General features: G+C 60.6%; 3 protein-coding genes across 3 annotated transcripts; all 3 read left to right on the top strand.

Annotated features, from left to right (window-relative positions):
• Window positions 1–899: 899 nt before the first annotated feature.
• ABB37_02965 (hypothetical protein) lies at window positions 900–12,653 on the top strand (the record flags this gene model as incomplete). The annotated part of the gene is made up of 1 exon (XM_015800139.1): window positions 900–12,653. One exon carries the CDS (start codon window positions 900–902, stop codon window positions 12,651–12,653), a length of 11,754 nt encoding a protein of 3,917 aa, XP_015661741.1.
• Window positions 12,654–13,232: 579 nt separating this feature from the next.
• ABB37_02964 (hypothetical protein) lies at window positions 13,233–14,268 on the top strand (the record flags this gene model as incomplete). The annotated part of the gene is made up of 1 exon (XM_015800138.1): window positions 13,233–14,268. Exon 1 carries the CDS (start codon window positions 13,321–13,323, stop codon window positions 14,266–14,268), a length of 948 nt encoding a protein of 315 aa, XP_015661740.1. The 5' UTR covers window positions 13,233–13,320.
• A 455-nt stretch (window positions 14,269–14,723) lies between these two features.
• Window positions 14,724–15,386, top strand: ABB37_02963 (ADP-ribosylation factor-like protein; the record flags this gene model as incomplete). The annotated part of the gene is made up of 1 exon (XM_015800137.1): window positions 14,724–15,386. The coding sequence occupies exon 1, from the start codon at window positions 14,847–14,849 to the stop codon at window positions 15,384–15,386; it is 540 nt and encodes a 179-aa protein (XP_015661739.1). The 5' UTR covers window positions 14,724–14,846.
• Window positions 15,387–15,772: the final 386 nt, after the last annotated feature.

Raw genomic sequence — 15,772 nt, 5'->3', positions numbered from 1 at the left:
CCCCCCCCTACCTTTCCGCCCCTTCGTTCTCTTCGCTCTGTGTATCCTCCACACCTGCTTTTGTGAGCAGTAGCGGTATTTTGTTTGTTTGTTGACGCGTACAAATGCTATATTATTTACGTTCTATTTATACTTCCTCTACCACCAGTTGCTTTAAAAAAAAACTCGATATTTTCCAACTGTCTTCGCTTTTTCTCCTATTTTTGTTTTTCTTAATTTTGCAAACGAGCTAAGCGATTTAAACGGACAGAAAAACGAATGCGAAGCCATGCACAGCGCACAAGGAAGAAAAGGACGCGAACCCGTGCCCACGTTCAGCTGATTGTCAAGGATTCATCCGATCAACACGCTGCAGAGATGCACAGAATAGATGGTGAGGTAATACAAGGGAGCAGATGTTGATGTTTCAGCGTGCACACACTACAAGCAAAAAAGAAAGAAAAAGCCACCTCTGACACGAATGAAGAGCGTGAGAAATGCGGCAGAGATACGCACGTGCAGCAAGCGTGTTATTTTCATTTTCTCTTTTTGAGTCCACCTCCGACACCTTGTCATGAATCAACTTTTGAAGATTACGCATGCTGTACGATGCCACAACGATAAGGAAAAATACCTTTCTCACCTCTTTTCTCTTTTTCTCTTATCTCTCTCTCTCTCTCTCTCACCCGCTATCCAACAGGTTTTTGTTTGTTTTCTGAGTGGCGTTTTCCACGGCCTCTCGTATCTTTGTGGAGCTCTCTTGGTTGTGTTTTTCTTTCCATTCATGTAAATTAGTTGTCTGAAAGACACAATTGTTTTTTTCCCTTTCGTACGTTTCTTGGTTCTTCTGTTACTCTCGTTCACACATTGGTGCATATCTTCCTTTTAGCCTGGTTTCTGAAGGGGAAAGAGAAAGGACTATGTCTGTTGTTGCATCCCCCACAGCAGGGCCTCCGCCGTGCAGCTCGTACGAACTGCTGGGCCCCAAAGAGGCCGGTCTGTTTTACGAAGAGGCCTGCCGTCGTGAAGGGTTGCATATTCACTCCACCTTTCTCAAACAGCTGCTGCTCGGCTCTGTGCTGATCCAGTTTGAGAACGGCTACCTTGGCGGGAACGGCATTTCGCCCATTGTACAGACACTGCAGCGTATTCCTCTGCACGCGCTGCTCCTCAGCAAATGCGCGCTCAGCTCCGAAGATGTCAAGCTGCTGTGCGCCGGCCTCGCCACGCACCCGCAGCTGGAGAAGATCGATGTGCGCGGCGTGGAGCTCACCATTGGCGCCGTGAAGGAGTTGCTGCACTTGGCGACGCGCAACACCCACATTACGGAGATTCTGATGGACGAAGGGCTGCCAAAGTTTGTGGCAGTGCAGCAACAGTGTGAGCGGAACGCGCAGGCGGGCGGCGTGCAAATGAGCGCCTGTGTTGCCTGTAACGCTGGTGTGTCTGTTGAAGCGCGCTCTTCCTGTGAGACACTCGTTCTTCGTTTCGTGTTGGAGAATCTGAAGCCGCACACCCACTCCATCAGCGCCGCCTGTCTCACGATGCTGTGCGGGGCGCTGCAGCTGTGCATCGATCGCAATGACGGTGTGCTGAGTGTGTGCGGGGAGGCTTGCGCGGAGTCGCTGGCAAACGACCTGTGCCGGTGTGTGTGGAGCGTCCCAAAGGCGTTCGTGTGGAATGTGCCGTACGACCTTCCCAAGATATCTTTTCTACGCACCTTTCTGTCCCACAAGCAAGGGCTATTTCAGCGGGACAGGAGCGCACTGGAAGCTGCGTCGTCCACGCTGTCCAAGTCGTTCTTTCAGCCCGGTCCGGTCGACGCCCGGGCAGAGGAGTCGTGGCGCACGAGGAAGCCCCGCAGCGACATCGACGTCTTTTTCGACAACACCGCGGACCGCGATGTGGCGCGGTGCACCATCTGCGGACAGCCCGGCGTGTGTACGACGGACGGGCCCACGTGGCTACTGCGGACACTGCAGATCGACCTTGAAGAGCACGGCGCTGCCATCACCCCCGCTGCGTTGCTGCGGCTGTGTCGCCTGTTCACCGCGCACGCGTGCGTTCGCCCCTGTTCACGCCGCTGCCTGCGCCACCTCGTCCGCTACGCCCTTTACGGCTACGGCGGCGTGAACTGCAGCTATGTGGGCGGCTTCCCTCCGCTGTCCAGCGTTCTCGGCGGCGCGGCGGAGCTGCTGCGGCTGCCGCTTGTGGACTTCACCGTGGTGGACATCGCGGCGGAGTCGGTGGACGACGTGGCAAGCGAGGAGATCAACTGCGCCTTGACGGTGGCGAGTGCAGTGAGCGACACGGACGGTGTGGCCATGGACCCGTACCTCGTGTTCTCGATTGGTCGGCAGCTGCGGAAAATGTCGACCACGAGCATAGGAATGGACTTGGCGAGCGCGTGCGAGGCGGTGCGGTTGGTCGGCTGCTTGCCGGCGGAGGATGCCCCGTATAAACGCTCCGGTGGAGACGTGTCGGGCAGCACCACGGTTGAGACGGCTGCCCGACCGCCGCGTGACCTCGTGGCGGATTGGTCAGCCTGGAGCGCTGCGAGTGGGCAGACGACGGTGAGAAGGTGGCTGCACAGCGCCTTTGCCCACCGCCGTCAGCGGGTTTGCTCGATTGACGGGCCGCACCGCGACGTGTTCGACAACACCCGCGCCGCCTTGTGGGCGCTGCGGCAGCAAGGCCGCTCTGTCTTGGTCACACTGAAGATCGCCATGTGGTGGCTGTCGCTGAAGGACGGCGTGGTGCCCACGACCACCTCTGGCCACACCCACGGGTTCTTCACCACGGCGAAGATCATTGGGCAGTCAACCCGCGTCAGCACGGTGTACCTCATTTTGCAGTGCCCCTTCGGGAAGCATGTCGGAAACAATGGCCTCCTATATGTGCCGAAGCCGGTGTTTCTGCAGTGTGTGCGCGGCCTGGCGTTTGTCTTTGCCGACGCCCTCACCATGGAGTACCGTGCCGCCGGCTGGCGTGCGTCACTGTACGCGAACGAGCTGGTCGGCCCTGCCTTGGGTGTCCCAAACAGCACCTCCTTGCAGCGTCTTCGGCAGCTCTTTAGCTACATCAGCTCTCACGCTCACGGCCGCAAGCACATTGACGGCGCGGCGTGGCGACTCATTGGCTGCCGCGTGCCCGCCAGGCTGCTGCTGCAGCTGTTCGACAAGGAGCACCTGCCGGCGGCGCTCAGATTTCTCGGTGACGCTTTGGGGATTGCCGCAGAGGGCGGTGTTACCACTGCTTCAGCGACACACGGGAACGGCGCGTACGACGCACGCGACGCCCACCGCACCTACTGGGAACGCATTCTGCTGTCCAGCCGGTATCCGTCGCAGCTGCTCTTCTTTTTCAGTGAAGTGCTGGGAAGTGGGCGTTGGCTGCAGCAAGCCTTTGAGACCGCCGCCACCATCCGGCTCCAGACTGCGCCAGAATCATCACCGCCACCAAGCGAAGCCGCAACACAATCAATGGGGGCGGGTAGGAAGAGCCGCGACGCAATCGGAGCCACGCGTGCGTGGCTGACGCTCAGCACTGTGCCGGACCTGAACCTTCTCTCGCACGAACCAGCCACCATCGCAGAGGCGATCGCCACGAAAGCCGAAGCGCCATCTCCCTTGAAGGTCGGACGGGGAAGAGGGAGCTGGCCGAACACCTCCACAACTAGTACGGTGCCTGGCGACACGACCCGCACTTCTCGCTCTCCGAAACCGCCCAAGTCTCAGCCTCCTGCGCAGACGTCGTCGCGGGGTCGCGTCCGCGGTGCGCCGTTGGTCCCCAGCGAGTTCGCGCCGTCGTTGGTGAACTCTTCTCTGTCCGTCTCACGCACTGCGCTTACTGGGAAGTCCGCCCAGGCCACGGAAAAAGTCCCGGCCAACCCGACGGCGGTTGGCATGGCGTCCGCCCTGCAGCCCAGCTCGGTCAGCACATCGCAGAACAAGCTGCAGCATCAACTGCAGAAAGGGTGGAAGGTGGAGCGGACCGTGCGCAATGCGCTGTTGAAGGACGCCGCCCGTGTGGGTGTTGTCGAGTACCTTCGTACATGGATCCAGGCGTCCCGAGCAGGGGAATCGCCGTTCGGAGCGACGCAGCGTGGTGGTCTAGGGGATTTCGCCGCCGCCGCCGCTAGCAGCAGCAGCAGCAACGCTGGGCCAAGCTCCGGCATGCAAGATGCCGCCGACAACGATATTCCGGCCCATTTGTTCGGCAAACCGTGGTTTGCCATTCCCGTGCAAGTTGACGACAACGGTGACAACGGAGAGGCAGCGCCGCCTGACTTGCATCTACTCTTCATCGGGAACAGTGTATCGGTGTACAGCATGCACGCCTCTCGCCTGCTCTGCCGCCCTACGCTGATGAGCGCAGATGCCCTCACCGCCACCTTCCCCTTTGCGACCGGCGTGGACGCGGCAGCGGTGCACCCGACAAACGCGGATCTCGCTTTTTTCTTCTCTGGCCGGGAGTGGCTGCTGTTCCACTTGAGGCTACTAGAGTGCGTCGATGGCCCCTATCCACTGGGCACACACGGTCAGTTTCGCAAGCTCCCTGCCGCCTTCCACGAAAGCGTAGACAGCGTGATCGCCATCCCGAACTCGAGCAAGTTGGTGTTCTTCCGCGGCTACTCGTACGTCGTCTTCGATGCGCTGACACGGCGGTGCGTTGGTGGGGTGGGGCTGCTGCATCAACCGCTGTCCGACGACGCAGAGGGTGGTGCCCATGCCGAAGGTGCCGTGCGTAATATCAACGCACCCGCGCTCGCCGAGGCACTGCGTCGTAAGAAGGAAAAAGAAGACGCTTTCTTCAACGCTGTGCGTCCGTTCGCTGCTTCTCAACCGCTCGCTGCTCAGAGTTCTCGTGGTACGGCAGCCGCACCTCTGCGTGACGGGCGCGTCATGGAGCCCGACGGCGATACCGTGACCGGCGGAGACGTGCCGGCTTCTTCCTGTGCTCTGCACATCACACCGGAGCTGCAGCGACTTCTGGGAACGGCGCCGATGTCATCGTTAACGACGCGGAACGCCGTCACCGCCGGCTCCGCAGCGTCGTCTGTTTCGCACTGGCTCGTGAACCGCCGTGGCGACGTGGTGGCGGTGGAATGGGAGCTCCAGACAATCAACACCGGCGCTACTGCTAGGGCTGAAGGAACGGCGCGCACAGATGGCAAGCCGACCCCACAATGGGTGCTGCGTTGCCTCAACACAAAGCAGTGCCTATCTGCCTCAAAGCTACCGCTGGCTGATCTGCCACTTGTTTTCCGGCAGAGTTCACCCAGCGCGTTGCCTGCGCTGTGTGCGCTGGCGATGAGGACGGACTTTGTCTTGGAAGACGCTTACGGAGAGGCGGCAACCGTCTCCAATAGCAACGCTGAAAGCAGCGGTGCCTCCCCGTTCGCTTCGCGGTTGCAGCTTTTTGATCCGGAAGGCGGGAAGCAGGCACTCGTGTCTGCAGCACTGATCGCCGCTGCCGGCGGCGATCGCTCGCCCGGGTCCTCGCTGTCGAGTACCGTGGACTCCTCGACCGTCGCGGACCACCGTCACACACGCGGCAGCAACAACGGTGCTGTGGTCGGCGCTCCCGACGCGGCAGACCTGACGACCGCTGCGCCTTCCATCGAGCGCACCTATACCCCTGCTACGGTGATTACGTCGTCCCTTGCTTCCACCTCGGTGGCGCAGCGGATGCCGTTGGCGTTGTCGCGCAGTGGACCAGTTGTGGCGGCCCATGAGAAGAGCGCCGCCTCCTCTGCTGGTGCTGCTGTGGCGGCGCAGCCATCGTGTGGTGGCTGGGAGCGTGAGGTGTTCTTTTACGGAGATGGCGGTCCTGAAGACTTCGTTGCTTCACAGCGCGGTAACCGTGAGAACACAAGGGATGCGGTGACGAATACTGGACTAGGCACACCCTACCCGACAGACGACTCGCCAGGCAGGGCTTCTCCTCGGCGGCGCTACATCGAGTACGACCTTGGCCTTTCCGAACCGCGCCGCGCGTTTTCGGCGTTGCTGCTCGTCCTGGACACGTCTTTCCTACCGTCCGCGGTGCTGCAGTTGGCGCCATTGACCGCGTCTGTGGAGTGCAGCATGGAGGGGGAGATCTACTTTCCGCAGGCCGTCCTTCGCATTGCAGGGCCTGTGACGGCGGCGAAGTGGCGCGGCGGCCCGCTCGTGGTGGAGCCGCGTGCGGCACGTTTTTGGCGCCTGCGCTTTCACACGTCTGTCCCCGTGACGGTGGGCATCGTGCGTCTATTTTGGTTTGAGGCACCGTGCGGCTCACCTCGCCGCGTCGTCCCCTCCGTGCCGCTGTCAACGCGTGTTGCTCTCCCTCTCACAGTGCACACAGCACCCGGCTACGACGCGGTGTGCGAAAGCGGGGGTGCGAGTGGCAGTGGTGGTTTCCCGCCCATCAGGGTGGATGCGGACTGTGTGGTCGCTTCGCCGGAGCTGTTGCTGCGGAGTGAGAACATGCTGCCGGTGATTGTGGACGACCCGAGCGCGCACCCTCGCGGCTGGTACGGCCATCACACTGTTTTCCCGCTCCCGGCACCGCACAGCACGACCTGCCTGATATGCTGCGACGCGTCGTTTATTGAAGTTCACGTAGGACATAGCCGTACAAGTAGTAGTAGCGGGACCGAAAGCGGAGTGCCAGACGCTGGGCTTTGGCCATCGGCGGCAGCGCAGGACTTTGCCGATTATTCGAGGTTCCGCGGTCTTCCCTACCCCTTTGCGCTCGGGTGGGACGCCAATTTTTACCCGTCTCCCCAGGAACAGCCGGGATTGCTCTGCCTCATACGAGGGGACTTGATGCTGATGTGGGACATCGAGACCGGAAAGGCTCAGGGCGCTGCCGTGGCCTGGAGGCAGTCCGCACTTCTCGAGGGACTGCGTGCGACACCGATGGCCCGTGTCGTCGCAACAGTCAACTGCTGGTCAGGGGTTGACACAACCAGTGTCGTCGCCTTCTTCTACGAACCTTCGTCTCTCTCCCTATCGTGTGAAGTGGAGTACATCGAGTTCGACGTGATACGGCAGGAGGTGGTGTATGGTCCAGCAACGCTGGCATCACACCTGCGCACTCGCTACGGCGCGTCGCTTCCCTCGCCGTCCTCTGCGAACACATTGCTGACGGTGCTGTGCAGCCCGCAGGCACCCTCCACGCTGTTTTTGCTTTACGCGCAGGCGGTGTACGTGCTCTCCGTAAAAGGCGCCGGGGCCGCAGAAGCGTCGATGGGGAAGCCACCGAGCGCTATTGCGATGACGGAGTCGCCTGTGTTTTACACCGTGCCACTGCTGCTGCCCAAATGGGGCACGCGCCACCACCACTGCGATATCACGTTGGATCTGGCATCGCTCCTGCTGCCTCCGCGGCCGGATCAGAGCGAAAATGACGACGATGACATGGAGAATGAAGGGGCGCTCGTTGTCGGCATGCAGCTCATCAGCAGCGGCGGACGGAGCGGTTGTGCGACGGGCTGGCAGGTACAGTGCAGTGAGCACGGCCGTGTCTGGGAGGACGTCGCGGTTCACCGTCAGAACTCGGGTGAGGGAGTCGTGGGGGAGACGACGTGGACGCCGCGGGCTGCCGGGCGCTACAGCACAACTCGTTTTTGGCGCTTTAAACGTCTTTCCTGCAGCGGCGGCGCCGACGAGAGCTCGGAAGCGGTGAGGAACAACAGTGACGACTGCCTTCAAAGCTATTCACAGCTGCGTCTGCTGAGCATTCCGCGCAGGCGGTGCGTCGAGGTCCCTGTTCGCGTGTCCGGTACCGACATGAGCGCGTGCTCCACGGATGTCTGCAGCTCCTTCTTCGCGACGGGGGCGCGTGCTTCTACGCTCGCACTGATTCGACGCGCTGGCGACAACACGACGCCGCCTTCTGTCGCCACTGACGGTGACGCGTACGAGCTGGTGTGGGATTACGGGCTGTCGTTGATCGTCCTTAGCGGTGTCACCTTCACGACGGCAAACAAACCAGCGAATGCACAGCTGTCGTGGACCGTGTACGGGAGCGCCGCCGTCGATGCGGGCCACTGGACTCCACTGGCCACCACCGTCGTCACAAGTGACGCGGCGTACACCTCGCTTTCGTGGGTGCCGGGCGGGCCATATCGGTACTGGCGTTTGGCCTGCGCGGTGAACAGTATTTCTGGTCACACTGGCGACGGACGTGAATGGCCCGCGACGCTTCTTCTCTCGGCATTCCGCGTCTACGTCTACGAAGGGCCGCTAGTGGGTCTGCAGAGCGTCACCGGCGGTCACCTCCACGCCACCTCTTTGCTTTGGCCCTCCTCCCTTACAGCCGTCACAGCGCCCTGCAGCCTTCCCTGCAACGTAAACGGCAGCATTTTATTGAACCGAGTTGTGGAGGCGCTGACGTGGTGCAAACTGGACTTCTGCATCAGCAGCGACTGCACTGTCTGCGTGGCGATGGAGTGGAGCGCGGACGCGACGGAGTGGTGCACGGTGGCGCTCATCACCTTCAGCATCGGCAACGCCGTGAGGGACAAGGTGCACGAGGCGGTGCTGTCGTGGCAGAGCTGCGGTCCGCGGCGACTGTGGCGCATTCGCGTGCAGGACGTCACCTCCAACGTGACGTTCATGCCACTTCGCCTCCACCTCGGCACCTCGCCAGCGGAACACGTAATGAAGCTACCCTCGAAAGAGTTGTTGTTCGACGCAACGATGCCGCTCCAGCCGACATCCGCCACGCCCGCGCTGACGCGCAAAAGCTCAGTGCAGACGGTGGCAGATAAACGGCTTTCTGGCGGCACCGTTTTTTCTGCGGTGGCTGCCAACGACGCGACGACAAAGACGTCTCCCAACACTGCTGCTGCTGCTGCTGCCGCCGCCGTGGGTGTCGCTTCAGCAACAAGGGACTTACGGTTACAATCGCCTCAGCGCTTAATCGGCGTGCGTGCGGCCCTGCCCTCGCTTACGTCGCGCTACGCGGTCGAATACCTCGGCTTGGATGGCGTGTCGTGGATCTCTGCGTCTGTTTTGCAGGCTGGTGCGGTCTCTGACGAGGAGCGCCAGCGGATGGCGTTTCAGAGTTCCGGTTTGGCTACCGACGTCACGGCCGCAGCGACACCGCAGTCAATAATGGCGTCTGCGTGGTGGGACGGTGCCTCTGTTTCGCCGAGTACGCAGTGGCGACTGAAAAGCCTGACCATAGCCGGAGAAGCGTCTTCCGCACTGCCGCCAACGCAGCAAAGCGTGCGCGGCGTGGAGTGGTTTGCGGAGATTGGCATGGCGACGCAGACGGTGGACACCTCGGAAGTGCCGGGCGTTGTGGTGGGGACGACAGGCTTTAATGAGGTGCGGCCTCCGCTCTGCCTCAGCGGGAAGGAAAGAACAACGACAGTGACGGCTGGCAGGTCCGTTGTGACGGCAGCCCCGGTGCTTCAGTGCACCGTCGTGTCGTCCAGCTGCGGGTTCGTGGCGAGCAGTGACGTTGAGAGCACCGTCACTTGGTCGTTCGTCTCACCGGTCCTTCTCGATCAGCTCTCTCTGCACCTGCGCGCAACCCTCGAGGCGGTGGAGGAGAATGAGGAAGGAGCGGGCGGAGAGAACGGTGCCACCCCCGCTTCACCAGTGAACGGCGAGGCGGCGTTGCAGAGCCTGTGGGTGGAGACGAGCGACAACGGCGAGGACTTCGTCGCGGTGGCGCACTCCTTCTGGTGGCTGCCGGACACGACGGTGACCCTGTCGTGGGAGGAGGTCCCGCCGGCCCCGTTCTGGCGACTGCGGCTGTCGAAGGTGGCGGCTGCAGCGACGTCGCCACTGTCACCGCGGCAGCAGACGGTCAGTTGCTTGCTGGAGATCTTCGCTGCTTGCTGGGGCGTCCGGCGGTCCAGTCCAGCCCTCACCGCCCACGTGCGCATTCCAGCGCTGGGCAGTTTCACGAACACGGCCTACCGCACCTGGCTGAAGGACTGCTTCAACCACGAGGACGCCTTTATGCGGGAATGCCAGGATGCCCTGGACGAAGTCCGTAGCGTTGAGTCGAAGCTGCGCACGGCGGGGAGCATGAGCGCGCCTGCGATGGTGGCTGCGGTGGTGCAGAGGATGCGTGCGGAGTATCAGATGTTTATTCAAAAGACGGCGAAGGAAGCGGCCCGCCTGCTCCGCCTCAACGCCGAGGACGATAAAGCCACCGCGTCGCCGACGCCAGCGGCAACCTATAACATGAGTCCAATCAGCGACGACGCCCACCCGCGGTCGGCGTCTTGGCCTTCCGTACCGAACCGCGTGCACGCATCACTGCTGTCGCCGGAGCGTGCGTCCTCGGATGTGGTGTTGCTGCTCCACGAGTCCGCGACAAACCCGCTGCTTGGTGCGTCCAAGTGGACTCAACTGGCGGAGCTGCTCAATTACCCACTCGCCTTTCGCGAAGCGTATCGGTTCACGAAGAACTCCTTACGCTGGTTCTACCCCTGCCTCGAAATCGTCGGACAATCCGCACAGGAGTGGTATGGCTTTCCCCCCGAGAACGTCTGTGCGTCGTTCTGCGTCTACTGGTCTCTCTCGTCGGCGCTGCAGCGCAGAAAAGATGCGCTGCTCGCGTCAAACGATCTCATTCTCCCACTCAGCGAGCACGTCGCGAGCCCGATCGTGGTGGTGCAGATCAACGAGCTTGATTGGTCGCCGAGTCAGCACTTCCCGAACGTGCCGTTCCTGTGCGCGACAAACTTCAATGATCGGCCTACCACTGTCGTGTTCGCGCTGAACGACATCGTCTTCACACCGCCGTACGCACTGGGGGCACCGTCCGCGAAGGACTCGCAGGCGCTCACCTCTGCCTACCCGTACACGATCTCCGCAGGCGTGAACTTCGTACAGGCGCGCCGGCTGGACAGCTGCCCGGCCCCGGTCTTCGACGTCTTGCGCTACATCCTGGCGCCATCGTTTTTCCAGCCTGCAGCGGCGGAGAAAGGAGGCAAGACACCGCTACAGCGTCGCAGCAACGTGCCAGCCAGCAACAATGACAATCTTGTGCTCATGGTGCTCACAACGTCGTCGCTGCAACAGGGCTCGGGAGACACAGCGGAGGGCGTGGCGGCACAACTGCGCTTCACCGTGCCTGCCGAGGGCGTCGACTTCGGACTGCGCGGCCTGGTGATAGACGCGCTGGAGTTTGAGGTGACGATGGCGGCGGACGGCCCGGCGAAGCAGTGGTCGTACCAAACCACGTTTGTTACGCACGGGGCGCGGTTTGTGGCGCAGGGAGGCAGCCGCAGCGGCAGCGGCGATGGTGCGACGGAGGTGCCGGTGAGTCTGCTGGGCAACGTGGAGATGCACGGACTGCCCGTGGTCGGGCTGCGCGGCAGCCTGGGCAACGCTCGGCTTACCGCGGTGGCGGACGTTCCTGGCGCCGTCGTGACGAATGTAATCTTTCACACCATCGCACAGGTCGAGCGGGTTCCGGCGTCTGTCACAGTTTTAGGCGACGCCGAGAACGACGGCGCAGCGGAGATGCCACCACCGTGGGAGTGCTTCCCGCTGCAGTCGGAGGGACTCGTGGCGCTCCCAGGGATGCCGTACAACTGCAGCTGCACGTGCGTCTTGAACCTGCCGAGCACCGCGCGCGGTGCGTTGGAGGTGTCACAGTTGCAGGTGGCGTTGCACCGCTGCTCCTTGAGCGACGTGCAGGCGTTCTGTCGCGCGTGTAGTGGTGGAGGCGGTGGGGAAGCAGATCCACAGCCCATCACCGCCGCGCCAGTGTTTCCTGCGCAGCCGTTTGACGTGTGTGGCGTGCACGTGCAGCTGGCGGCGTTTCTGAAGGTGGCCGCACGGTCTCCAAGCACAGCGGCGAGTCAGCGAAGCGGCGGCACCACCCTGCACGGTCAAGGCCTGCTCTACCTGGACAACAACGTGTTGCAAGGGGCAACAGTGGAGATGTTCTGCGGGCACGCATCCGTGACGGTGATGGCCACCTGCCCTCACCCCCTACGTTTTGGCGCGCTCGTTGTGGAGGGGACGGAGGAGCATCCTGTTTCGGTTCAACTGTTGCTGAGCGCGTCACCACCAACGGTGCACCAACCACATCAACACGGCAGTAATTCTGGAAGTGGAGGGGCCACTTACAACGGTTCCAAAACCCCCTGCGCGTCGCGTCGCTTGCTCATCGCGGGATCAGCGCACCTCTTCGGACGGCAGCAGCGGGCCCGGGTGTCGCTGGAGCTGTCGTACTGCGCCGACACCGGACCCGTTGTCACACTTGTCGGGCACTCCCTTCGCCACGCCGGACTCGTGGCGAGCGTACAGGACAGTGCGGTGTCGCTGGCGTGGCGCTACGCCCAAGTCACGGTGGACGAGTTGTCGCTCCGTCGTGCCCTCGCGCGTGAGCTGGGCCACGTCCCCATTGTCGCGGCCCTCCGCGCACATGGGATTCCGCTGGTGTGCGTTGTGTCTACGGTCAATGCCGCGCCGTTTGACTTGTCCGCGCAACGCCTCTCTCTCCGCCTCAAGGGACAGCTCTTTGGGGCATCCTTCGACGTCACGACGTCCGTTGTCTGCCCCGACGACGCCGAGGATGCGTGGTCGGTGATGGCGGCACGTCTCTGCCCGGAGGTGGTGGAGCAGTGTGAGGAGAATCTGTGGGCGTCCTACGCGAACGTGGTGGGCTGTCGCATGCAAGTTCCACAGGATGCAGAGGTGGCGGAATGAAGAAATACGGGAATGAACGGCTCAGGTTGACGTGATCGTTGGCGTTTGCAGGAGACCTAAAGGACACGAAGAAGAAGATATGCTTCGAGGATATTCACGATGCTGGCAGCAGTCTTTTCTCTGTTGTAGGGAGCGACTTTGTCTCTTTCTTTTCCCCAGTTGCCGTGTGGCTTCATTTGTTCTGATGTATTCTACTATGTATGGAACGCCAATGTGCAAGCATATTAAAGAAATCGTAGCCAAATGCACAAGAGAGATGGAAGAGGCGAACTGTGTGACGTGCACAAGAACCATATCCTGCGTTGATCGTATTGCTGCGAGAACTAGGCATCGATACTGGAGGGAGGAGGGGAGGTTCACGTTGCCCTCTCTCTCTTTCTCATTAATGCCGTAGAAAGAATCTACCGAGGACAATGCCCAGTTTTACCGCGTTGTAAATCACAGGAAACGAGACGTGTCTCCTCGGCCTCGTGATGCATCCGATGCAGAGAGCTCCCGTTATTCGAAGGCTTCTTTTTTTTGTTCAACACCACTTCATTTAGCTTCCCCCGTTCCTACCCTTGCACTTTGGTCTTCAAAGACGTTTCATTTTTCCAGCCACCACAAACAGCATCAACGGCTACAGACTGATCATCGTTCCTTCCCATACCGCAAGAGGGATAGAAAAATGGCTTTCCATGACGCATCCGTCTCCGTCCTGATGGACCGGATGAGCGACATCGATAAGCAGCGGCGGGTACTCGTCATGCGTCAGAAGGAGCTGGAGGCGGCGGTGGCGTTTGCGACGGCAGAGAAGAACGACCTCGCACGGGAGGCGAAGGCGATGGATGACGAGGAAGCCCAACTCAAAGGCGACCTCGAGGCACTCGCGGCGGAGGAGCAGCAGTTGGCGGTGCAGACGATGGACGTCACCGACCACCTGCGCCGTACAGAGGAGGAGGAGACCGTCCACTCCACCGCGGCCACCGCCGAGCTGGCGGCGCTGGCGCAAGAGAAGGCCACGTGGCAGGAGAAGGTCGCCGAGTTGGAAACGCTGCGGCGCACCTGGGAGAACGACCCGGCGACGTCGTCCTGCATCGCAGCCTTGCGGGACGAGATGGCGTTGCTGACCACCCTCAAGACCGAAATGGCAACGCTGGAACAGCAGAAGGCGGCAATGGAGTCTACCATTGCGGAGATGCGCGCCGAGCAACAGGCACAGCTGGCCAGTGCTGGTGCGTTGCAGGACAGGTATGCGGTGGGGGCAACGGCGGTGGAACTGTTGGCGCTACAACCTCACCGCGCCGAAGGTCCTTCTTCTGCAGAGGCGACCTCTTCCTCTGATGATACCGCTGCTGCTGCTGCTGCTACTGGCTGCGAGGGAAAGAGTGCGACCCCTGCGCGCAGTGTGGAGGAGGAGATGAAGAAGGCGGAATACGAGTGGGCCCAGGTGACCGCGCGGCACACATGGGCGATGTCAAGTCTGCAACGCGAGGTGGACGCTCTTCGTTCTCGAGCAGCGGAACTGGAAGACTTGTTACGCGACGTGGAGGCTACGCGGGAAGAGGTATCGCGACGGGCTGCTCAACTGCAGCAGTGTCTGACAAGCGGACTCTGTGCTCGGTGTTCTTCGTGAGCGAAGAAGACAAAGGTATCTTCTATTTTCACCTTGTCTGCTCCTGCCGGGCAGGTGCGTTGTTTTGTGCCGTCGTGTGACCACCGGAAGTGATTCTTTTATTTCCCTTTTACTTGTTTCGCTTTTTCCGCTACGGCACTCTGCTCTGCTTCTCAGCTGCTGAAGTAAAGAATATGTATAAGCAGCAATAACTTCTGTTCCTCTCTGATTCCGGCACAATCTCTTTTAGGTCGAGTGGTGGTGCGGTGAGTTTTGCGTTCTCTTGCGATGCACAAGAGAAGAGTGGAAGACACTCAGCGACGTCGTTGGTGTCGCACGCCTTTCTCTGCTGCTGAGGCGGAGGTGTTTGCCTTTCCGTTCGCATGCACGCGGTCTTTTCTTTTTTCTCTTACTCTCCTCTACTCATACGTGCGCACGCCCGTTCTTTTCACTTTCCAACAACAACAACAAAAATAGCAGCAGACATATTACTCATACTTTCCTTCACCTCAGCTTTTCTTGAGGAACGAAGAAAGAAAGGGTTTCTTTCGAATCGTCCTACGTGTTCTTCCTCGTTCCCCCTCCCCCCTGACTTCATCATGCTTCGCGGTCTCCGCAATCGCATGAAGCGCGCGAACGAGCCGCGGGTGCTCATCCTCGGTCTGGACAACGCCGGCAAGACGACCATTTTGAACAAGCTCGGTGTCGCAGAGGAGCACCCCACGGAGGCCCCTGAAGGTCCGACGCAGGGCTTCAACGTCATGGACGTGCACCGCGACGGCAAGCACGCCAAGCTGTGCGACCTCGGCGGTCAGCGGGCGCTGCGCGAGTACTGGGAGGACTACTATGCCAACACCGACTGCATCATGTACGTCGTCGACTCATCCGATCAGCGGCGCCTGCGCGAGGCGCACGAGGCATTTATTGACGTCGTGAAGGGTGTGCCGAATGTGCCGGTGTTGGTGCTGGCGAACAAACAGGACTTAGCCACCGCGAAGGACCCGCAGTTCGTGGCGGAGTCGCTCGAGTTGAACGACTTTCGCGATCGCCGCTGGCACATTCAGGGCTGCAGTGCGAAGTCTGGTGAGGGGCTAGAGGAGAGCATCGCGTGGATTTTTGACGTGTGCAGCGCTAAGTAAGAAAGGGGAGGAAACGAGCGTTTTGTCAAAGGAAATGGTGGAAGCAGACGAGAGTTAATGGTGCGAGTGAGGAACAGCAAGGGCAGCCTTTCGAGGAGTTGGCCACGAAATGCTTCTCGTGGGTGTGAATACAGATGTTCTGGCGGTGTAAGTACGCGTCTGATCGCACAGGGGTTGGTCTCTCTTTTAAAGATATTTCTTTTTTTCTCTCTTGGCGGGTCGGATACACGTATTTCAACATCACTCGACGCAGCCATTCGTTTTTTTTTTCTGATGGTTGTGCGTTTTTCTCTCTCTATAAGTGTGTGTTCATAATGGTACTGCATGCTTCGTTGCGCATGTACATAGGATTGGCGCGGCAAGCGCCACTTGCGCCCTCTTCTCCA

Source organism: Leptomonas pyrrhocoris, assembly GCF_001293395.1.
Source record: "Leptomonas pyrrhocoris isolate H10 chromosome Unknown, whole genome shotgun sequence".
In the NCBI taxonomy this organism is placed as follows: domain Eukaryota; phylum Euglenozoa; class Kinetoplastea; order Trypanosomatida; family Trypanosomatidae; genus Leptomonas; species Leptomonas pyrrhocoris.
The sequence above is the reverse complement of the archived record's forward strand: the minus strand, read 5'-3'. Positions and strand labels throughout refer to the sequence as shown.